This window comes from Mercenaria mercenaria, chromosome 7 (assembly GCF_021730395.1).
Source record: "Mercenaria mercenaria strain notata chromosome 7, MADL_Memer_1, whole genome shotgun sequence".
NCBI classification, from domain to species: Eukaryota; Metazoa; Mollusca; class Bivalvia; order Venerida; family Veneridae; genus Mercenaria; species Mercenaria mercenaria.
This window is the reverse complement of record NC_069367.1, coordinates 6267323-6291717: the sequence shown is the minus strand read 5'-3', so window position 1 is coordinate 6291717 and position 24395 is coordinate 6267323. Positions and strand designations below refer to the sequence as shown.

The window sequence follows — 24395 nt, the reverse complement described above, 5'->3', positions numbered from 1 at the left end:
TTACTTGGCATAGATACTCCCCATGAGATAGCTTGTCATGTGCGACATACATATCCCTAGATCGCTCAGAGGTCAAGGTCACCGTTTGGGTATCGGAGTTTTGCTTGACAAATCGTCCAATAAGAGAATGTATCAATTCGACAACTAACTATAAACCTCTTTTTAGGGATCTTTGATTCGAAAAATATTTTTTACAGTCGTTCTGTCTTCAGTACGGAGGAACTACTTCCTATTTACTAGGTTCACCTAGGTAAAGGTTCTTTGTGCGAAGATGTTACCACAGCTAATAGGTCATAAGGCGGCTTCCCGCTTTAAATGGCGGTGGAACACCTCCATATGCTCATTCAGGTGGCGGATGCCTGGTAGATCAACCGACCTCCCGTAAGCCGAACTGGTGAGTTCCTAACATGAAGATAATAATACACCCCAAGCGAGGTTTTGAAGTAACAATACTTATTGAAAGTCAGCGACCTTGACCAATCGGCCACGGCCTATTCGTCAATATGTTTCATCAAGTGTTTACAAGTTCATATGGATTGACCACAGCTGAATTGGTACTTACTTTCTTGGCTGATGTTCAGCATGGCTTAGCTTATGTGATCTCGGCACATGAAGTTCTATTTTCAATTGAACGTAATTTAGAGTTGTTTTAAAAGCAGAAGATCGGCTCTAGCTTTTGCTATTTTGTCTTTAATTAACGGAATTTTGTTATAACACGCAAGAAATGAAATTCACACAAGGGTGTTGACAGATCATATTAGGTGGAACCGATACAATATGTGCTACATCATATGTCCTTGGAGGACGATTTCTGATAATGAACTGGAAACAGACATCTGAAAACATGTGAATGTATGGATAAGACATGCCTTTTCATAACACGGAAAGAAGATGCGCTAACGTTTACATGTAAATTTGCTGTCCTTTCTGTTTCTACATATGTTACGGTCTTCAAGAATGGAGGAAATAAAAGAATCAGTCACCCATCCTCGGGTTTAGTAATATGTTATCACGGAGCGCGTTCAGTGAGTCACCTCAATAAGGAAAGAATAATTTCAACGTCAGAGGTTATTTCTAAGGTCACTGAGGTTAATTGGCCAGCTTGATATGACATCAGCTTTCGATGTAAATTGCCCGGTCAAGTGTGACTTACCGAATCATAGTGTTCCTTCTAAAGAGAAGAAACAATAATGGTGTTTATTCTGTATAGTAAACTATATCCCAATAAAAGTGTTTTGGTTTACCTTCTCGCAGAAGTGTCTTTAAACTACCATTATATTTTAATCTTTAGCCTGCTAAATTTCTAAAATGGACTGATCCATCATTCAGTTTTATGCAATACCACTTATTATTCAAATGAATGTTCATATAACTGATTGAATAGCGAAGAGTGCAGACCATGATCAGACTGCACGGATGTGCCATCAACAAATCACCATCAACGAACGAAGCTCTTAATTTTATCAAATAAATTTGGAAAAATACCATATTCATCTTCGTTTCCAAGTGACATAATCATTTCCAAATGCATATTCTATTTCTGTAATTCTTAAATTTCGGATTTCATCATGTACGCTATGTTAAATACCCGTATTGTTTCACAGGTTTGACAACTAAAACAAGCACTTTCAAAATTCATGATGCATAACACATATTGTCGAATTTTTAGACAGGTTACCTTACCAAAATCTTAATAAAGTTGCAGAACAAATACAACTACTTCATCCATTTTTATGAGAAAATTTGAATAATGCCGCCCTACTTATCAATGTACCTGTCGAAATAAAATGTTGTTGATTACTTTTACTTAAATATCAGTTATTTTTGGCTTTTAAAAGAGCTTTAGGATATCTTTATGTTACAAATAATTCATTTAGTACATGAAAATTGTTGTAAAGTATTACATTTGAGTTAAAGCTAAATGCAGAATGTTAACAATAAAGAAATATGATATCATAGGCGGAGCTTAATCTATCTTGTAGACTTGCTTACTACATCCTCCTTTACCTTTAGATTAGAACTCATCAATAATCAGAACACATAAATTGTTTAAAATAATCAAAGTTCAAATATATACTCAAAACATGAAAATTCTGTTCTAATAAAATAAGCTAGTTAGCAAGTCTATTATCATAATATCTCCTTTTTCAGGTAAAGATGCGTTCACTGAATTTTCTTACGTTCCATGCATCGGTTCGTATGAAAACATCAACTCTAGAATTGTCTTAAAATGTGGCTATTATTATGGACTTGACAGTTCTGTCGCGAAGATATATGTCTTCTCTGTTGTAAAGTTAAATGACATTAAACAACTAATTTCTCTACAATACAGGTTTTGGCCTCACTCGCATCATCAGTCAAAGAAGAAAACCGACCATTTGAAATGCTCTTCAGAAAGCACATGACATCTTCGTCTAGTACTAAAAAAGAAAGCCCGCTATTGCATTATATACTATAAAAGTAATGCTACCAGTGAAAAACTCCAACAAGACTGTTGAAGTTACTTCCCTTGACTTACAATACATAGCTGTGTTGTAATAAATTTGATTCAATGTTTGTAAGTTATTCTTACAGTAAAGATCTTGAAAGACTCTTGTCTTTATCTATTTTTTCAGTTAGAATTATATTGAAAATAATAACACATAATAAAACCTTATGTAAGAAACTCCTAGATTTGTGTTTTGGATAATTTTAGCATTAATTAGTTGGATTAGTTAGTGACATTGTAACGTGTGTAGAATAAACATAAAAGATAAAAGACTTCTGAAAAATGCATTTAAGTGAAGTAACTGTACCCACAATGGATTCGGATTCAAGAAACCCAGCTGAACAATGGATAAGAGTTGATATTTCAAGGTCCCTTCAAAGAAAAAGAAAGTGTTCACATAATAAAATTACTTAATATCTGGGTTGAAGCCAAAGAGCGTGACATCTATAGAACAATTAAATTAACAGAAGCTGAAAGTAAAGACATGAAGGAAATCTGTAATAAGATAAAAGAACATTCCTGTTTTATGCAAGATACAAATTCAATAATAAAATTCAGGGTGAAAAAAATAAAAGAGCAGTTTATTACCGAATTAAAACATCTTGCAAACAATGACATGACAGAAGAAATGATAAGAAACAGAATTATAATTTGCGTCTTTTCCGACAATTCCGCGAAAAACTTAAAAGTGCGGGAGAATCTGTATAATGGATAAAGCAATCAGAATATGCCAGAACACATGAAAAAGCCCATAAACAATTGTGTGTGATGAACATAGCAAGAAATGTCCATGTTATACAAAAACAAATCAACAACCAAAATATCAGCCACAAAAAAATTAGACAAGCCGAATACGAGCTGTCCAAGAGCCACCGGCTTGTTGATTCATATGATACGTTGTCTTTTAGGCGTCTATATAATAAGAGTCCGTATGAGTATCCTGCTTTTGTGCTAATGATATGTCAGCAGTTATCAGTCACAAGCTACTTCCATATGCCAATTTGTCTGCCATTTTACTTCCTTGAAAGATAGTGGTTTTCTTTTTTCTGAATACAGTAAGTGAATGGTTTATCAGTAATAATCTTTTATTGCACATGTTTAAACAACTGTGTCTACCGTCTTGTTTATCTGAAACAACAGATAGTCACACACTAGACTTGGATACTGGCTGCCTTTATACAAAATTGAGTACAAATGATAAAATCTGAGGTCCTGAATTTTATAATCACTTATTTTGTTGCATTTCTCACATTTTTAGTATCTAAAACCTGAAATGAGAGCGCTCGGACAATGGGATGTTTTACGCAAGGATTGGCTGCCTTTCTGTATATATAAGGTTTCAACTTCTCAGAGTTGACCAAAAACAATTGTTCAAAATCAAAATGAGTATTTTTCTGTGATATTGTAAAGCTTGATGGACTTCGTTAAATTTCAAAGGCAGTCATAAAAAAAGACAAAAATTATATTTCTAGTAGAAATGTTTCTTCTTTATTTCAGCTATTTCTGCCATAATGACTATTTTCCGCAATTGTGGAAGCGAGATTGAATTTATACACAATTACCATCAAATTATACAGGATTTTGTTCGTAATAGTTGATGCACTAAGCTGTTTTCCCTGTGGGGATATTCAGTTTAGATCGTAGCTCATTTTACCTGATGTTATGGCACAGTTTACATATGAAAGTGATGGTTTAGAGGTTTTATATCACATTGTTGGTAAAGGAGATTGTGATATAAATGTTCATAGAAAAGTTGTGAGGGGCACGTTTTAACATTTCAAACTTTCTTTGAAGAGCTGTTTTTGCAAGAAAGCTTAGTTGCAATACATAATATAAGAATTGTCCTGTGTAAATGGTCATCATGTGCAAGTTTTATGTACAGAGTACGATAAATGTCTTTAAACTGTAAGATTTGAGTGAAATATTTATTCCAGAAAGACTCATTAGCTTTCAGTAAGCTCACATATTGAACTTTTCATAGCTGTTCGGCTCATTTTTACCTAGGGTAGCCAATCATGAATTAGCATTGAAAACTATACTACACATTTATGTAAACATTAATGTACAAAATCTATTCAAAAAATATTTGCCACATATATATAAAAAAACTAGGTTGCTTCAAAAAAGGCAAACATCACAGCTACATGATTTTTCTTAGTACACATTTTTGTTTTTCATATGAACAGACTACGTGCTTCGATGTGTGATACGAATAATTTTCATAAAATTTGAACAAAGATATTGTACTCTAATTTTAAGTAGCTCTTTATTTGGATAAATTTATATTTAGGAAACATGCTTCTTTTATTTCTATAAAAATCACATCATTTTTGCGTGTCTATATAGAACATATAGTAAAATTAACGGTAGTCTTGGGCCATTCATTTATTTGTTTAATTAGGAGGCAAGCATTCCGGCCAATGTCAAATTTGTTTACAAAACTTTCCATGATGATTGTTTTCAAACCTTAAATATGTGCTATAAAACTTTCCTGATCATGTTTGCAAAATTATTGCTGGTCATAGCAAAATATCTTATAATAATTAGTATACAGTTATTATTGTCTTTTATCGATTCATATGTTATTGTCTATCGATTCATATGTTATGGTCAGTGTTTGTTTCTTCTATGTTTTTTTGCATAGTGTGTTGTTTGATTGGATTTCTACACGTTCTACTGAATATAATTTAACATCCGAGCAATGGAGTAAATGTTGTTTATTTCAGACTGTTGTATCCTGTTTATGTCCAATTCTCAGGAGAAGTCTCTTGGACATCAGTAAATAGATTCACAACATTTGCGTAATTTGCTGTCACAAAATGCCATGTAATTGTATTTGCAATTATAAAGAAGTCAGTTTTATCAAGGTGTCGCGAGAAAAACCTATACAAATAAAATGTACAATTATTCAAATTTTACTTACTTCCCTTTAACTGTTTATTACCATCATGAAATAAGTTATATCTCACAAATGTTATTGTATTACAATTAAATTACATGATCTTTTATCTGTTCAGTGATTTGCACCGGTATTACTGCTTTCACACTACAGTTTGTTTAGCATGGCTTGTATAGATTAGCATCAATCTCTAGTTGATAGTGCACTATACCTCACTCTTAATCCGCTGCATATTCCAAAGTTATAGAACTGGTGTAAATCGATGTACAGAGAAAGTATGTAATATCTTTTTTTCATTTACTTCCCTTTAACTGTACATCAAATACGCATTTACCGTTTGTGTCCGTTTATAATATCACGGAGAACTGGAAGCGCTACATGTACTGTAAAAGAAAACGTGCTTCGAACCGCAATGTTTTGACCCATCACCGACCACTTCAAAGACCACTCTATCAATGTTTCGGTTATTGGCGTCTCTTCGAAATATCTGAAAACATAATAAATTAGAAAACACAAGCGCATACAAAGACAGAATTTACCCGATTTGATAATACATCAAATTTTCACTAAACAAGCATTAAAACCGCTAAGACCGATAACGAAAGAGACAACTTTTTTGTATAGCATTTACAGCAATAGGGCCTCTGTGGCCGAGTTGTTAAGGTCACTGTCCTTGTATCACTTGCTCCTAATCGAAGTGGGTTTGTGCCTCAAACTAATCGGGGCGTTAACCTCATCATGCGAGGAAGACATTCAGATTGCTTACAGAAGGTTGGTGGTCCTACCACAGTTGCCCGCCCGTGACGAATTATTGCACGGAGGGGAAACTTGAGTCTTGTTCCACTATCATAGCTGTAAAGTCGACATATCGAGGGTTGAACGTAATACTGTAATGACAGCTATTAAATAAAGTTAAACGTACGACAGTATTGCATTCAGTCCCCAATATGACCCATAATTTTGTCGGTGCGACGTTAAACCAAACAAAACAAAATGTAACAAACACTTAAAAATTACTTTATGTATCCTTATACTCACTTTTTATTGTATATGCTGTCTCTTTTACCTGGACATCGACGAAGGATGTGTCATAACCAAGTATACTGCTGTTATTGCCATTGTCATAGCGCAGTGAATCTTTTCTTTTTTAATGTTAAGTTGCATTTCCAGGTCTGGATGATGAGCTGTAAAAGTTGAGGAATTTCAATATTTAATGGTATCTCTTTATGTTATGCATTCAGATAAATACTGAGATAGATGTGAAACACATATTTGATATTTTCACAGTGAAAAATGTGGGGGAAAAATTCTGTCTACTCAAGTTGGGACTACTTTAAATACCCCGTTAGGGTGCCTCGAACACCGCCATTCATTGCGACATTTAAATACAAATTAATCAAAGTCATCTAAGCTTGCTATTCGCCTCGTATTAAAAGAAACCAAAATAATATCATTTAATATGTTTTTTACATACCAGTAGTTGAAGATCTATCCAATAACATTGTAAAAGGGTCTGTTCTGTAAGTCTTCTTGCGCTAAGTTTTAAGATTTTCGGGCATATTCATGTAAAGCCCAGCAAAAGCTGTCACTGAATTAATAATCATAAAAGCATTGTACTGCCAGGCAGGTAAACAGACATACCATTTAAGTGCACTTATCGACAGCAGTCAATTGTAACTACATTTTGGATGAAACATTATCCGCATCCGGTATGCTCTTGTGAACAGGGAAAAGAGAGTATTTACTTTTACACACTTAAGGAGGTAGTATACCTTAATGTTTGTTTGGCGCACGCCCAATCGGAAGCTAACGTGACTATATATGACAACGTTAATGACAAACTAAATGTGTTTGTATATTTATTCTTTTGAAAAAAATCACATTTTTTTCTTTTATCTAATGGTTTTATAATACTGTAATAATCAATAAACTATCACAGACACGAACACGCTACAGAACATTATTGCCTTTAAGTATCGTCATCGATGTCATAACGTTACTTGTCACTTACCGCGCAAAAATTAATACTTTTTATCTTTAAAGTACGTGATTCTAAGCATACCTGTTTATCTAAACTAGTTTTCGAATAGCTATTATTTGTTATTGGTATTACGTTTATGAGTAATGATTAATATTTAACGACGTTTATGTAGTTATTTTGAAATGTTATGCGGATTGTAAGAAAATGAATGATGGTAACAGATATTATCGGAAATAGAGCTTGGTGAAAGTATATTAATTATAGCCATTTTCAAGTTAAAAAAAAACCGGTTTGATTTGTAATATCAATTTTTAATTTCCATTGATAATTTTATACTTATATGCTAAAATTATGCTTTAAAATTATTCAAGTTTCAGTAGAAAATAGCGAGGTCTTGAATTAAATTAATGATACCATGGAAACGAATCCCGTAACATATATATCTCAATGTGAAATTTAAAGGCGTTAGCAATGGTCTATTAAAGGAGCACAGTTTCAGCTTTTTATCTGTATTTCAACTTATCATGAGAATATTAATTGCAAGCACGATGATTTTTCAATAACATGTTAGAGGAGGGGTACTGCTGTAAGTATTTAAAGCTTTGAAATTTGTTTATTTAAATGCCAATAGCACGAACATATATCACTTACTTTAAAAATGTAACGCTTCGAAGTTATCTTAAATTAAAAAGGTAATTCATTCTAATTAATAGTGTTCTAAGAAGTTACCATAATAAGCAAGATATAAGATATTTTAAACATCTCTGTTGCCAAGGTTACTTTAACCGTTAAGATAAATAGGGTACCATGTACGTGTCTCGTATTTTGTTAATAATATCAACTAATACTCAACTTGCACTGAAGCCATCGAAAAACTCTTTATTACACATAGCTGTTTAAAAATTGAGAGAAAATGCGTTACCACGAAAAGACGAGCCCAGCGACATACATGTATACATTTAAAGCTTATATTAGAAAGCTAACGCGCATATTATTAAAACATCAACTATCATGCATAATTCTATGGATAACAGTGAAACCGAAATACACTGACAAAAGTTAAATATCCGTATTTTCCTTCTTCTTTCAATAAAATATACCTTTGGAGGGTCATGTTCTTTAAACCTGAATAAACTTATACTTGAAGGAACAGAGAATAATGAACTTGAGATTGTTAGTAGTTAAAACAACGAATTACACGACAAACAATAAATTGCTACGGTGCAACAAATATATTTTACCCTGGTAAAAAGGTATACTACCACCTTAAGCAAAATGAAAATAAAACACGTTATCCTTGCCTTAAATTGAAATAAATCCAATGTTGTTTTCCGAAATGACACAAAATTGTTTTCTTGGTTCCCATTTTCTTCCAGTCTTGTGGCCGTATCAATATTTAATTGCAATACAGTGAGAAAATTTACAACATACGTTGCAATGGCTCTAACTTATAACTGTCAGATTAAACATAAAGACAATTTAATTGCGATTTTTTGAAGTAAATAGTAATATTTGTGATAAATATTTGTTGCGCATATATGTTTGCACACTTTATTTTTGCGCATTGATATGTGATCACTTGTGCGTTTGGGGCTATCAGCGGGAAATATTATATCGGACAAAATGAAAATTGATTTTGCCGCGGTAAAGCATAGAATAAACATGTAAAATGTTGTTTTTTTTCTCTTGTGTGTGTGTGCTAGATGTAATATCTTTCATCGAGACAGTTTCGAAACTAGCAATCGCACGAGCTGCTGGGAACATTACATCTTACATAAAAAACTATCCTCTATTTCGTTTCCTGTGTATGTTGTTCCTTCGAAAGAAATTGTTTCTTCAGATGTATTTTTATATACTAAAAATTTGTATTGTTATTATCGAAAACAACTTTCAGTGAATTCTTAAATGTGTTGTCAGTACATCTATAACATATTTTAGCACGACCTGACTCATTTTCTTATAAAATGACGACGGCTCAGAGTTGTGTGTTATTATACAACAATGCATTTTTTATGACGTCACAATTATTAAGTCATAACGTAAAAGGGCACAGTGGCGCGTGGAAAAGAAAACGGAAAACATGCAATGATTCGATTAATGCCGTCAAGGAAGGATGAACTTACTAATACTTGGTAACGTATAAGAATCGAAATTTTATATCTCATTTAGTGATTTGTACGGTGGTATGATTAGGACATGCAATTATTTTTTTAGGATTAAATTATTTTGAGCAATCAACATCTTATCTCGTGCACACGACATCTTATCTTGAGCGATCAACATCTTATTTCGAGCGATCAACATATTATCTTAAGCGATCAACATCTTATCTCGAGCGATCAACATAATATCTTGAGCGATCAACATCTTATCTCGTGCGCACGACATCTTATCTTGAGCGATCAACATCTTATCTCGTGCGCACGACATCTTATCTTGAGCGATCAACATCTTATCTCGAGCGATCAACATATTATCTTGAGCGATCAACATATTATCTTGAGCGATCAGCATTTTATCTAGAGCGATCAACATATTATCTTGAGCGATCAACATCTTATTGCGTGCGCACGACATCTTATCTCGAGCGATCAACATATTATCTTGATCGATCAACATCTTATCTCGAGCGATCCAATTATTATCTTGAGCGATCAACATATTATCTCGAGCGATCAACATCTTATCTCGTGCGCACGACATATTATCTTGAGCGATCAACATCTTATTTCGTTCACACGACATCTTATCTTGAGCGATCAACATCTTATCTCGAGCGATCAACATATTATCTTGAGCGATCAACATCTTATCTCGAGCGATCAACATATTATCTTGAGCGATCAACATCTTATCTCGAGCGATCAACATATTATCTTGAGGGATCAACATCTTATCTCGAGCGATCAACATATTGTCTTGAGCGATCAACATATTATCTTGAGCGATCAACATATTATCTTGAGCGATCAACATCTTATCTCGTGCGCACGACATCTTATCTTGAGCGATCAACATCTTATCTCGAGCGATTAACATATTATCTCGGGCGATCAACATATTATCTCGAGCGATCAACATCTTTTCTCTTACCAATATATATTAAGGACCTTTGTGTGAATTCAGATCATTAGTAAAAACATACGGGTGCCACCGTTTTTGTTTTTATTTAGATTATACTTATAACCGTTTCACATATTTGCAGGGTTAGACATTTAAATACGAAAACTAATAAAAAAAAAGGCAGCAATAATCAGTGATGATGCAGAGAAATAAATTTAAGTCCTTGACAAAAAAATAGTATGCAGGCTTCGCTATGGAAGCCCTGGAGGGACAATTGATTTCCGTACTTCCCACTTCTGACTTCTAACTTTTGCACTTCTCACTTCCAACTTCTTGACTTCCTACTTCCTACTTCTAACTTCCGCACTTCTGACTTCTAACTTCCGCACTTACGACTCCCAACTTCCTGACTTCATACTTCCGACTTCCACACTTCTTACTTCCGACTGCCAAAACAGGAAAGATTGCAGTCAGAAATGCGGAAGTTGGAAGTCGGAAGTCAGAAAGTTATAAGTCAGAAGTGGGATAGTTAGAAGAGGGAAGTAAAAAGTCAAAAAGTCGGAAGTAAGAAGTGTGGAAGTTGGAAATCAGAAGTCGAAAGGCAGGAAATTAGAAGTCAGAAGTGCGGAAATTAGAAGTCAGAAGTGCGGAAGTTAGAAGAGGGAAGTTTGAAGTCAAAAAGTCGGAAGTAAGAAGTGTGGAAGTTGGAAATCAGAAGTCGAAAGTCTGGAAGTTAGAAGTGCGGAAGTTAGAAGTCAGAAGTGCGGGAGTTAGAAGAAGGAAGTAAGAAGTCAAGAAGTCGAAGTAAGAAGTGTGGAAGTTTGAAATCAGAAATCGAAAGTCAGGAAGTTTGAAGTCAAAAGTGTGGAAGTTAGAAGTAGGAAGTAGGAAGTCAAGAAGTTGGAAGTGAGAAGTGCAAAAGTTAGAAGTGGGAAGTACGGAAATCAATTGTCCCTCCAGGACTTCCATACTTCGCCCATATATTAAATTATTTTTCTTGTTTTCCCTTAATTCATACATGCAACTTTTTTGCGCGAATTTATCAGTCGAACTGAAATTTGTTCCTGTTCTAACATGCAGTATGTGTCTCTGGTTATGTACATTTGATTTTGAGAAAGGATGACCAATTATATGCATTGCCTTCCCAATTGATGTGATAAACTAGTACATGTACTTGTGGGAAGATGACCTAAATGCACGCACAAAGGGCCTTAATATATATAAATAAGATGTCGTGCGCACGAGATAAGATGTTGATCGCACAAGATAAGATGTTGATCGCTCAAGATAATATGTTGATCGCTCGAGATAAGATGTTGATCGCTCAAGATAATATGTTGATCGCTCGAGATAAGATGTTGATCTCTCAAGATGATATGTTGATCGCTAGAGATAAGATGTTGATCGCTCAAGATAAGATGTCGTGCGCACGAAATAAGATGTTGATCGCTCGAGATAAGATGTTGATCGCTCAAGATAATATGTTGATTGCTCAAATTAATATGTTCGTTCGATATAAGATGTTGATCGCTCTAGATAAGATGTTGATTGCTCGAGATAAGATGTTGATCGCTCAAGATAATATGTTGATCGCTCGAGATAAGATGTTGATCGCTCAAGATAAGATGTTGTGAGCACGAGATAATAATTTGATCGCTCGTGATAAGATATCGTGCGCACGAGATAAGATGTTGATCGCTCAAGATAAGATGTCGTACGCACGAGATAATTTAATCTTTAAAAAAATAACATATGTCCTAAACATACCACCGTAGATTTGCTCTTGAATAAAATAATTGTTTGTTGTTCAGATGAATATTTTTATATCACTGGGACTGCGCCTTCGTGATAGAATTCCTTCAAATCTAAATGATTGATTTTATTCGACGACAAATCACCAAATGCGATATATTATTTCTAAAAATAATGATTTCTAATATAACGTAAGGTGGTGTGTAGCAGGTGCTTTTTTTTTTTAGTTTTTTTTTTTTTGTTGTTTTTTCTTCAGCTGATTCATTTTTCTGTATGTATATATTTGTTACTGTTTATGTTTTTGAAAGAGAAAACAATTTTATCATTTCCATGTTAAAATTATTTCTCTTGTAAGTATTGTTTCTTATTGCATGAAACTACAAATAGTCCGTATATGGGCAGAGGTCAAATTAAGTAAATATACAAACCATCCATTCAAGTCATTCAGTGCAGTGCATTTAAACGCCGTCTAGTTTAACATTCCATCCCGTCCAATAATTTTGCATTCAACGCATTGTTTTTTGAAACTATTTAATAGAAAACTCATGTCACCAATTGAAACAAGAAACGATGCATTGAAAAACATGTTGCGATGCATCGAAATATGAAATCATCCAGCAAAACATGATACCATGCGGCTCAATTTGAAGCCGTTTACACCAACATGATAACGTGCAAAATGATTTAATGAAACTTGACGCCATCTTATGCGTTATAAAATGATGATCTTATTGCATGGCAAAAGCTCGTTAAAACACTTGGATAGTTTTTCTTTTCAAATAAGGAAGTGTTATGAATCATTCAATCAATTTTCTCTCTTCTGTCGTAATTTTTGAATGAATAATTCTATATATAAATTTATGATAAATTATTTATAAATTTATAGTGAAAATAAATATTCAATATAGAAACTCATGTAAATATATTTCCTGGCATAACATGGTAATATACACGTGACTTGTAAATTTGTACATACAATTACTTATAATACGTTGTAATATTTCGTGTTCTGCAGAAAACAACCGAAAAAAAATGTGAACCTGTCTAAGGTCTAATAGCCTATGGCTATGTGATGTTTGGTCACAGAAGAAAAGACTTTGTGTCTGATATTATTCGTCCTCCAACTCTGATTCATGTGGGGAAATTTTTAGTTATTTGTGTAGTTCAGGTTTGTACCGAAACTGAATCCAGAAACACTGGTTAGGTTAACTGCCCGCCGTTATACAACTGAAATCGCTAAACCCAAAACAAACAAAATTGGCAACAGAAGTATGAGTCATGTGGGTAATGTACTGGAAAGTGGTATATAGTATTTAGGTGCTTTTCATCTTATAATGGTGGTAACTTACGCCATATAATTCCAATATCTGAGAAGTTACAAAGTCTGTCTGCCAGAAAAGATTTTGTGCATACATACAAACATCTAATGACTTCCAAGGGTGCCCTTTATCTGTGAGCTAGAAGTCATGTCCTCTTCTTGAATGAATTATTTGTGCCACGTTATTTCAAATCCCGATAAGGCACGGACAACCGGACAAAATTTTGCGTACACACAGACTCACGCCCACATGTAACACTAAATGCCTTGTTCTCCTCCCCATCGCCATTTTTAATGGTGAAGGCACAAAAAAAATAGTTTATTCCTGACAATAACAATAAACGTTCATGGTAGGATGACTTCGGCCAAGAAAGTCCAATATTTCTAGGTGTAACCCGGACCTAATTTTTAACAAGGCATGATAGATATCGAAATGTTTGAAAATATTTGTAGATTTTGAAAGGGATGGCATTAATTGTCATAAATGGTGGCGAGCTGAAAATCCAAGATTGCGTCCAAAAGATTGTCGTTTCAACAAATAAGGTTTTCTTCATTCATTGTTGATGAAATAAACTTCTGTGATGCATTGTGTTGTAGATTTATTGTAAAACTTCATGAATTGTTAAACATTTAAATTGTTATATTTATAAGGAAATCAATATCTCAAACGGTCAAATTAATGCTAAATATACAGATTTTATCCATTTTCATTATCACTAAAATGAAATTTAAAAATTAGAACTGATCAATTTTTTTTTAATCAAATGGTACAAAAATTATATTATACAAAGAATGATAATTAATGATGTTTTAAAGTACTCATACTACAGTGGCTTTAAATGCGCATTACAAGCAGATAAACAGAAAAGTACTTAAAGAAGTTGATACACATGTAGATATAGATGCATGTATATCATTTTTTCTCAAGTTATTCAGAGAAAATATTATATCAGTTTCTAGTTCTAACTATGTATTGTCATTCCCCATAAACAGGGATTTTTATCCTTTATGAGGTCAGAACATCATAATTATAGCTACATACAATTTGATTCATTTACGGTAATGATTGAAATAACATAGATGTTATCAGAAAAAAAGAAAACAAAATCCAGAGTAAGTTATTTTGGATATGCAACAATTTTGTTTTTGTTCATTAAATATTATTTTCTTTTTCTCTATATTGTCTGTATGATCTGCTATATAAATAACGAATGAAGTGGGGTGGGGGGACGCAGTTATAAAATTTATGCATTATACAGATCAGCTCACGCGGAAAACCCATCCTACTCGATACTCGGAGGATGGCCAAAACGAGTACTAAGGCTACAACTCGAAGTTTCTTCGAGTCAGCCATTTTCCGTCAAGGAATTACGCTATCTTACTCCAAGGATTTATGCGAAGTCACTCGGAGGAAATCCTTGGAGTGACTCTAGGTGAAATCCAATTAGCGGAATACACACCTGTATGTGTTTCTTTTGTTTCCGAGTCACTTGACGGATTTCCTTCGAGTGACTCAGAGACCAATTAATAATTACCTGTATAAATTCATTTGGATCTTCGAGTGACTTCGAAGGCAGATTTCAGATTGTATACTTTATTTTACATTTATAAAAATTCAAATTCCTCTGTTCACTAATATGTTATGACTCCTTTAACACATATGGCTGTAGTTTCTCCTTTTTATAATTACTTCCAAATAAATAAAAGTAACACCTAATTTCATATTGAAAAATAAGCACTTCTCCTAAAGTTTACATTATAAACATCACTATTTTTAACAGCTTACATACCAAAGATTATTCCTGCGGTTAATAGTCGACAGCAGTCAGATTTTACTAAATAGAAATGAGAAGGGCATGTACACATTTTGCTTCATAACAAAACTACTAAAAATAAGAAACCTTAGGTGAGAAAATATTACCCATGTTCAAAATTTGATTCATCACACTCTATTTTCGAGATCAATCTATCTTTCTTTTTTTGATTTCATAAAAATAAGATGTATAATGCCATCATTTCGTCGTCGTTTTTTCCTTCCATTTTCTATATAAAACGTGTAAAAAGTCTCAAATATGCGTTTATTCAAAGCAATTTTTTCTATAAATCCATTGATATGAAAGCTTTGGTGCAAGTAATTTCCTACTCTGGATAAATATATCTTTTGAATGATATATATTTCATTTTTTGTAAAATAAAAGCGCCACAGACGGTTTATTTCAACTGACTTTGAAAAATAATTTACTTCAGCGCGAAGTTGTTGTTGTAGCGTCATGTGCAGACGATATAATAATTCCCCGTGAACATGCGATATTGTGATCAAAAGGTTAAAGAAAACGATATATAATCAAATTAACTAAACAGTTAATTTGTGTTTGATTTTTTTTACTCGACACAATGATTGTAAGTTTTTATGTAATTTACCTTCACGAAAAATTCTTTATGTGTTTATATCATAAATTTTACAACACAAGAAAATCAATTTACCTTGTTTCATGATCTTTTCAGTTATCGATGAAAATCGTGGTAAATTCATTTACTTTATTATGAAACTTTCAAAATTGATTGTACATGTTCAATTCAAAATGACTTTACATGAAACCCATTTCTATAATGAATGAAACCTGGTAGAAGTAATAGAATATTTTATGCATCACGCGTATATCCTTTTTATTGGACCCGTAATAAAACTTGCCAATTACCACTAAATAAGGGACTGTTAAAACAACACAGACATGTACTACACTGATAAGACTATAAATGCGTGAGAATTACGGGAAGTTGTTTGTAATTTTAAGATATAATTATAATGCCGTTTTAATTTCTCGCATCATTTTTTATTTTTCTAAAGGTTTGAATATATTGTAGAAATATGTTTAGTCACATTCCTTGTATAATGTCTGCTTAAATATGACAAAATACCTTTACAACGCTGATTGCCAATATTTTTTTTAAAAAAAATGGAAAGAGAAAATGATCAGTTTGACCAAGGGTGACATTATTCTCCCTTTGATTTATTTTACAAATATACGATAATTTTCGATTCATTAAATGTCTTAAAAAGCAGGTAATGGCCGTTAAATTTATAAAATCGTATAACGACATTGTTCAATCTTTTGTATTAATTTGGATACTCAAGTCTTTTATATATATCTTACTTAAAGACAGTGTTATTTACAACAAGTGAAAATCAGATCAAATTTCTTAAATATAATATGTCAGATTTGATTAATAATGCAGACTGGTCTTTATTTAATGTGTGATGCTGATGAACTGTCAGTAAATGATATCAAGCTATTGTCTTTATTGCCATATTAGTTACGAAGTCAAATCTCCCTCATGTCTAGTGTTACAAAGTTTTAATTTAGTCCATTTTTGCATCAATCTATTTCTAAATTAAATTTACAATTTTAGAAACTATTTCAAAACAACATTGAACAAATCGCTATTCTTGAACGGCAGCTATTTGAACGTTTGGTTTGTTTTATATATTTCTAAAATTAAGTCCATTTTACATAAATCATTTTTCTAATTTAAATAGCTTAGACAGAGAGCATTTCAATATAATACTTAACAATTTACTTTCAAGCGGATGTATTTCAATATCAAAATTCACAAACTTTAAATAGTAAAAAGAACAAGATAATTATATTAAAAATCCATCCAGGTTAAGAAAATACTGCCTCGGAGTTCCGTGAAATCATCTCGCGGCACTCGAAATGACAGGCTGATTGTTTTTTATAGACTCGGAGTCGCGCGGAGAGGCCATAAAATACCGGTACATAATATAGTGTTACCTGTATAACTTCGACTCGGCGTTCCGTCAAGTAATTTCTCGGAGTGACTCGACGAAATTCCGCTAAAGTAAAACTATAAAAGTGGGTACTCCGAGTCAGAATAAAGGAGTACTCGGAGAAATTCCTCGCTAAGCCAGATTTTTCTTCGAGGAAAAACGGAAAGTGGGTTTTCCGCGTGAGCTGATCTGTATATCCGGGCTTGTTTCTCATTTAGAGAGGTTTCTGACTCTGGCTCGGGGAAGACTTATATCGTTTTCGCTTTGACTGGCTATTGTTTCGCTTGCCATTTGTCATGGCGGGACTGACCTCAATTATCAAGTTATAGGTTTCTATTACCTATCGACGAGTAAAAATGTATCGCGCTCATCAATTGGCTGTAAACTGATGTATAATTACATTTTATAGCACAGATGAAAACTCTGAACCATCTTGTTTACACCGGAAATCGTTTCTTTTGTTAATTCTTAAAAACATTTCCATTTAACAAAGTTCTCCCAAACATTTCAACACTGTTTGTAATAATAAAATCAGGTATTACATATTGTCTCTTAATGAAGGCCGATATATTTGTCCATAAGCCAAATTTTACTACGAGTTATTAAACTGAGATATAAAATATGGTTTGTGCGCACGATCAGTCAAAACCACCACCGGAGACCTTAAACCGGTGTATGGTGCACCTTACCTATCTCTTAATTCCCCCACCATGTTCCAAAGTCAAAGCACAGTGTAAATGAAAGTTATCCCCGCTACAACGCAAAGGCAAAAGAAGGCAAACACAAAAATTCTCTTGTTGTTCTTTCTCTTGAGAAGGTCACAAACATACCACTAGGGCTTCTTCAGACGTTAATTCACAAAACAAACGTGCATTGTCGCTATTCTTGCATAAAAACATTACACAACAACTAAATGCATTCTTTTCATATGTGATGACTTCACGTATCCGGTACATTTTAATTACCATTATGTTGTTCTTGGAAACGGTAAACGTGTTTTAAATATCCATAACCACAGCCCAGAAATCAACAACACTTCCAAAAGCATGCATTAAGGTTTCTAACCAATTTTTTTTAATCTGTCATTCTTACAGACATAAAAGTACCCATATTTTTACATATCACTTAAAAATTTGGTAAACAGCAACACAATTTCAGAAGTTATAACTTTACATACGAACTTTTTTGAGTACGAACATATTTAGAATACGGATGAGTACGAACGTGGTGACAAGCTTTTAAAATGTTTTATCCAAACTCTTCGCGAAATGAGATAAAAACAATCCGACTGATACTTACAAAAATCATTGTGTGTGTGTGTGTGTTCGGGATTAACGTCTTTTTCAACAATTTTTTAGTCATATAAACGACGGTGTCTACTCGTAGCAGTGAGCACAATGCCCAACTTTATAGTGCTGCTTCACTGGAATATCACGCCGTAGACATGTGACATGATGCCCCACCCAGTCACATTATACTGACACCGGGCTGACCAGTCCTAACATTATCCTCTTAATGCTATGCGCCAAGCGAGGAAGCTATTAGTACCATTCTTTACGTTTTTGGTATGACGCGGCCAGGGATCGAACCCACGACCTCCCGCTCTCGAAGCGGACGCTCTACCACTAGCATTAAAATGATTCCTAAAAACAAACAACTGCGCAAGTTGCACGCAGTTCTTATACATTCATGGTTATCAACAAACAATGACTGGACTCCGACTTTTAAAAGGGGGTGTAAATAAGGGTGGAGCGAGTACGTACATTTTTGGGGGTAGTGCGTTTGGATTTGGTAACTGATACAGCGAAACATACTATGTATTAGATTGCATCTTTTATGCTACAAGAAGGGAATATTATGGAAGAATCAAGACGTAGATACAAGATGTCAATCTACGCAGAAATACATATATACATCTCTGGCAAAGCATTTCAAAAATAAAAATCATGTATTATCAGCACGTGAATTGCCTTGTTTGCACACGATTTTTCTCCCGTTAATATATGGGCGGATCAAGTGAAAAAAGGTAGTTTTTATGCAAGAATCTATTTTGATAAAACGTTTAAATACCTAACTAAATACAATTTCTTTGGACGTAAATATTTTTCATTTACATGGCTCTCCTAAAATTCCGGAGATTTTCGAAATCGCATAAGAAGAGTTTACGTAATCTGTTGTTTGCTAAATATTACCAGTCCACGTCCATGTCTCTTATGTAGAAAGTCATTCTATGGTTAAACAGTTGTTTTTGTTGTTTAACGGGGTGATTTAACAAGCCAGTAAACATGTGTCAACAGAGAGATTCTTTCGCTCATGCTTGTATTGTTGTGTTCAGTGGCAAACTTATACAAATCCCCATAACGGATAATTAAAATAAATGGCATCAACGTTGACCGCATTTCAAGGACATTTAATGACGTTTATGGGCGGTGTATTCACGTATATTTCTTCTGTAAGGTTTTGTTTGTTATTTTTGCAATATTTAACTTATATTAAGAAAAGTACATCTTGCAACAAAATTGCATATTTAGTAGATAAGTCTACAACTTCTCAGATTTGACCGGACAATTGTTTAGAGTTTCAAATGGGTAAATAATTACTTTGTAGATGTTTTAAATCAAAATTAGGTACTTTCCTGTAATATTGTAAAACATAATGGACTTCGTTAAATTGCAACGGCAAGCATAAAAACCACACAATAGAAGTATAGTGAATAAAATTATTTCAGTTCGAGCCTCACTCGGGGCATCGAATTCTTCATGTGAGGCAGCCATCCAGCTGGCTTACGGAGTGTCGGTGGTTCTACCAAGGTGCCCGCTCGTAATGAAATAATGCACGGAGGGGCCCCTGGGGTCTTCCTCCAAAATCAAAGCTGGAAAGTCGCCATATGACCTATAATTGTATCGGTGCGACGTTAGACCCCCCAAAAAAGTTTTTTTATAATGAATACTTTCCGAAGCAAGTGTGGAAGCAAAATTACATTTCTAACCAATTACCATAAAATTGGACAGGATTTTGTTTATTATAGTTGGTGCACTAAGCTGTATTCCCTCTAAGGATATGCAGTTCAGAATGTAACTAGTTTTACCTGGTAACAGTAAGCATTTCTTCAGATCTAGAAGCCAATAAGGCAAGGAATATGAACATATTTCATTTTGACTGACTTTTTGTATTATTTAAACTGTATATTATGGCACAGTTTACATATGTAAGAGTTGGTTTTTATGTTTTATATCGCATTGTTGGGAAAAGGAGATTGAGATATAAATGTTTACAGAAATGTTGCTGTGATGGGTCACCACTTTCTAACATTTCACACTGTCTTTGCAGTCAGATTGTTTTGAGACATTATTTGCACATACATGCAATCATTTAAACTGTTTAAGTATTTAATTTAAGGTGTTATGACTAGCTTGAATCATTTTTTCAGATGTTGTTTTTCGAAGGCCTTTGTTGCTGAGTCAGTCACACGAATGGTCACTAGAATTCACACTAGTCACTGGAAAAATTAGGATATCCAGTTGTAGTTTCTCATGTTGAATCTTTGGAATATTCACCAGGAAGTGATGGACATTCAAAACATTCTTTATATAAAGAGGGACTGTTTTGCCAGGCGTTTATCTGTGGTAAACAATTTAAAAATCTGTACTGCGTAATCTTTTCAGATGTGCAAGTTTTATGTACAGAGTACACGGAATGTTGTACAACTGCAAGATTTGAGTGAAATATTCATTCCAGAAAGACTAATAATCTTTTTAGTAAGCTCACATATTGGACTTTTCAGAGCTTTTCGGCTCAGTTTTACCTACGGTAGCCTTACACGAATGAGCATTGAAAACTACATGACAAATGTATGTACAAAAGCTATTCATTCTTATATTTGCCACATACTAGGCTACTTAATTCACACATTTTAGTTTTTCGTATGAGCAGACGACGTGTTTTGATGTGTTTCTTTTTTGTGATTTGAATATCTTTTATTAATTTGTACGGTGATATTGTAATCAAATTTTAAGTAGCTTTTAGTTTGGATTGACATATAAAGTAGGAAACATGCTGCTTTTAATTTCTGATAAAGATCTCATCAAACAAAAAAGTTACAGAATTTTGCGGGGTTTTTTTTTCAACTGAAAAGTAAGCGATGCTTTTTTGCTCAGATGGGGCCGCTACCATGTGTAAGATTGAAAGCTATCAAATTTGAATGCATAGTTCAACAAAGGCGAAACGTTCTAATTTAATTTGTCACACATCTTAGATTGAACTCGTACAATAGTTTTAAGATGAAGAGAAAAATAGGTTTAAATAGGCACAAGATCACAATTAGTTGCCCTGTGTTGACCGCATTAAGGAAGTGGTTCCGCGGAAAATAATTCCTGTGTTTGATGGTGAATATTGATGGAGTTTTGAGTGAAAGACCTGCAATAAAAACAAAATTTAATAATTTAATAGAGAAGATATGAAATAGTAGGTACATGTACAATTTGTCAGAATGAGAATGTCAGAATATGCATAACATGGCTTTTAGATAGGGCCAGTTTTGCCTGTTTGCGGTCATTTAGAGAATGTGATGTGGTTCAAAATGGTGAAAAAAGAGCCGGTCAATCCCATGCTTATTGTGACAGAACATTTTCTCTTGAATAGTTCTGTGGAGTGCAGGTATTTTAGGGGGGTTTGGAATGCAAACAACATTGCATGTGTCCAGTGTCTATATAGATCATATAGTAAAATAAGCGTGGTCTCAGGTCATTTGATTATTTGTTTCATTTGGAGGTAATCATTCCGGCCCTTAGTCTTCATGATGTCTAACTCGTTTACAAAACTTGTCATGATAATTTTTCTGTTAAAACCTTAAATATATGCTATAAATCTTCTCTGATCATGTTTGCAAAAATATGGGTGATATTAGAAAAATATTTTATTATTACCAGTCTACATCTGCTATTGTCTTTTAATGATTCATAAGTCATTGTCAGTGTTTTGTAGAGTTTCTTTGCATAATATAATACTTGCTTGTAATCCTACACGTTCTTGTGAATAGAATTTTAACATCCGAGCAAACGAGCAATTTTTGATGTTTTTTTTTCAGACTGTTATGCCCTACTTATGTCCAATTTTAATGAGAATTCTCTTGGACAATAGGAAATAGATTCACAATTTTTTCGTACTTTTCTGTCACAAAATGTATATTGATGTCATTAAATTTGCAATTACCAAGAAGTCATTTTTATCGGCGTCTCGAGAGAAAAACCAATATACAAAGAGAGTACCGTTATTCAAATTTTACTTACTTCCCTTTAACCGTTAATACCATCACCACATAAATGTCATTGTATTACATCTAAATTACATTTTCTTTTAACTGTTCAGCTTTTTAAGAACCTGTATCACTGTTGTCACACTACAGTTAGATTAGCATGGTTGGTATAGATTAGCATCAGTCTCTAGTGCACCCTGCCTCACTCTTAATCAGCTTCATGTTCCGAAGTTAAAGGACAGTGTAAACATATGTACAGAGAGAGTATGTAACATCTTATTTAATTTACTTCCCTTTAACTGTATATCAAATACGCAATTGCCGTTTGTGTTCGTTTAGAATATTACGAGGAACCTGAAAAATGCTACCTTAATTTTACTGTAAAGGAAAACGTTCTTTGAACCGCTATGTTTCAACACATCATCTGCCACTTCAAAGAACACTCTATCAATGTTTTGTTTATTGGCACCTCTTCAAAATATCTCAAAAATATAATAGATCAGGAAACACAAGCACATGCAAAGAAAGAATTTACTCCATTTGATAAAAATTCAATTTTCAATCCATAAGCATTAAAACCATTAAGACCGATACAGAAAGAGACAACTGTTTTGTATATCTATTACAAATATGGGGTTTCCGACTTGTTAAGTTGTCATTGTATCACTTTCTCGGGCTGGGCATATGTTCTCTGTGACTTTTTAATAAACGACAATGTGCCTGAAGTCATTAGTCCTCCACCTCTGATTCATGTGGGAAGTTGGCAGTTACTTGCGGAGTACAGGTTTGTACTGGTACAGAATTCAGGAACACTGGTTAGGTTAACTGCCGGCGTTACATAACTGAAATACAAACCCCAAAACAAAAACCCAGCAAAAAAAAACAGAACAAACATTTTAAAGTAAATTTATGTATCCGTCTACTCACTTTTCATTATTTTGTTGTTGTTTTTTATTGTGGTTGTTGTTATTTGTACCTGGACATCGAGAAAGATTGTGTCATAATCAAATTCTGCTCCTGTCATTATCCTTGTCATAGCTCAGTGAAGCGCAAAAGATTCAAATGCCATTTCCATGTCTGGTTGCTGAGCTGTAAAAGTCGAGGCATTTCAATATTTAATGGTAAATATGTATCATATGCTTTCAAATGAACTACCGAGATATATGTGAAACACATATATGGTACTTTCACACTGAAAAATATAGAATATGTTTTCACTCTACTCCAGTTGGGACTACTTTAGGTTGCCCCAGACATCGTCACTCTTTGCAACATTTAGATAATTACAAATCAAAGTGATATAGAAGCCAGTGTTTCCTTCGGTTTATGCTTCCGCCTCACAAGCACCGCCTATTAAAAGAAACCAAAATAGTATCATTTGATATGGTATGGACCTACCGGTAGTTATGGATCTATCCGATAACAGGAAAAAGGTCTAGTCTGTAAGTCTTCTTGCACTAAATTTGAAGATTCATGTACAGCCCAGAAAAAAACTGTCACTGTAATACATTGTCAGACAGGTAAACAAATATAACATTTTCTCATTTAGAGCACATATCGACAGCAGTCAATCTTACTACATTTATAGATGAAACATTATCCGCATCCGCTATGCCCTTGTGAACAGGGACAAGAAAGAGCTTCCTTTTTACATGCTTAAGGAGGTATAATACCTTACTATTTGTAGTGACGAATGTTTTGTATATGTTCTGTATATGTATATTGTAAATGTTGTCATTAAAAAGGAAGGAATAAAATATGTTTAAATCAAACTAGTTCGTAATATGTATAGGCCGGTATGAAGCATTTTGAACACAGCGAAGCAGAAGTTGTCACACGAAAAACCTAGC

General features: G+C 33.7%; 2 protein-coding genes and 1 long non-coding RNA gene across 5 annotated transcripts in view; 1 reads left to right on the top strand and 2 right to left on the bottom strand.

The window, feature by feature from the left end:
* LOC123565757 (carbohydrate sulfotransferase 15-like) overlaps positions 1-24395 on the top strand; it is a 245009-nt gene that overhangs the window by 182416 nt on the left and 38198 nt on the right. The gene's annotated exons all lie outside the window — the stretch shown is intronic.
* LOC123554969 (uncharacterized) lies at positions 3983-7200 on the bottom strand. 2 transcript variants are annotated; one of them, XR_008371585.1, is made up of 3 exons: positions 6862-7116; positions 6426-6571; positions 3983-5874 (listed from the first exon to the last, which is right to left on the bottom strand). XR_008371585.1 is itself a non-coding variant. In XM_053547449.1 (3 exons), exons 1-3 carry the CDS (start codon positions 6887-6889, stop codon positions 5718-5720), a joined length of 303 nt encoding a protein of 100 aa, XP_053403424.1. In that variant the 5' UTR covers positions 6890-7200; the 3' UTR covers positions 3983-5717. The 2 variants fall into 2 exon arrangements, 1 of the variants encoding a protein (XP_053403424.1); XM_053547449.1 differs by having other exon boundaries at positions 6454-6571; positions 6862-7200.
* LOC123554967 (uncharacterized) lies at positions 20065-24127 on the bottom strand. Its single transcript, XR_008371586.1, has 3 exons — positions 23944-24127; positions 23473-23634; positions 20065-21707 (listed from the first exon to the last, which is right to left on the bottom strand). It is a non-coding gene; the product is annotated as an uncharacterized LOC123554967 (long non-coding RNA).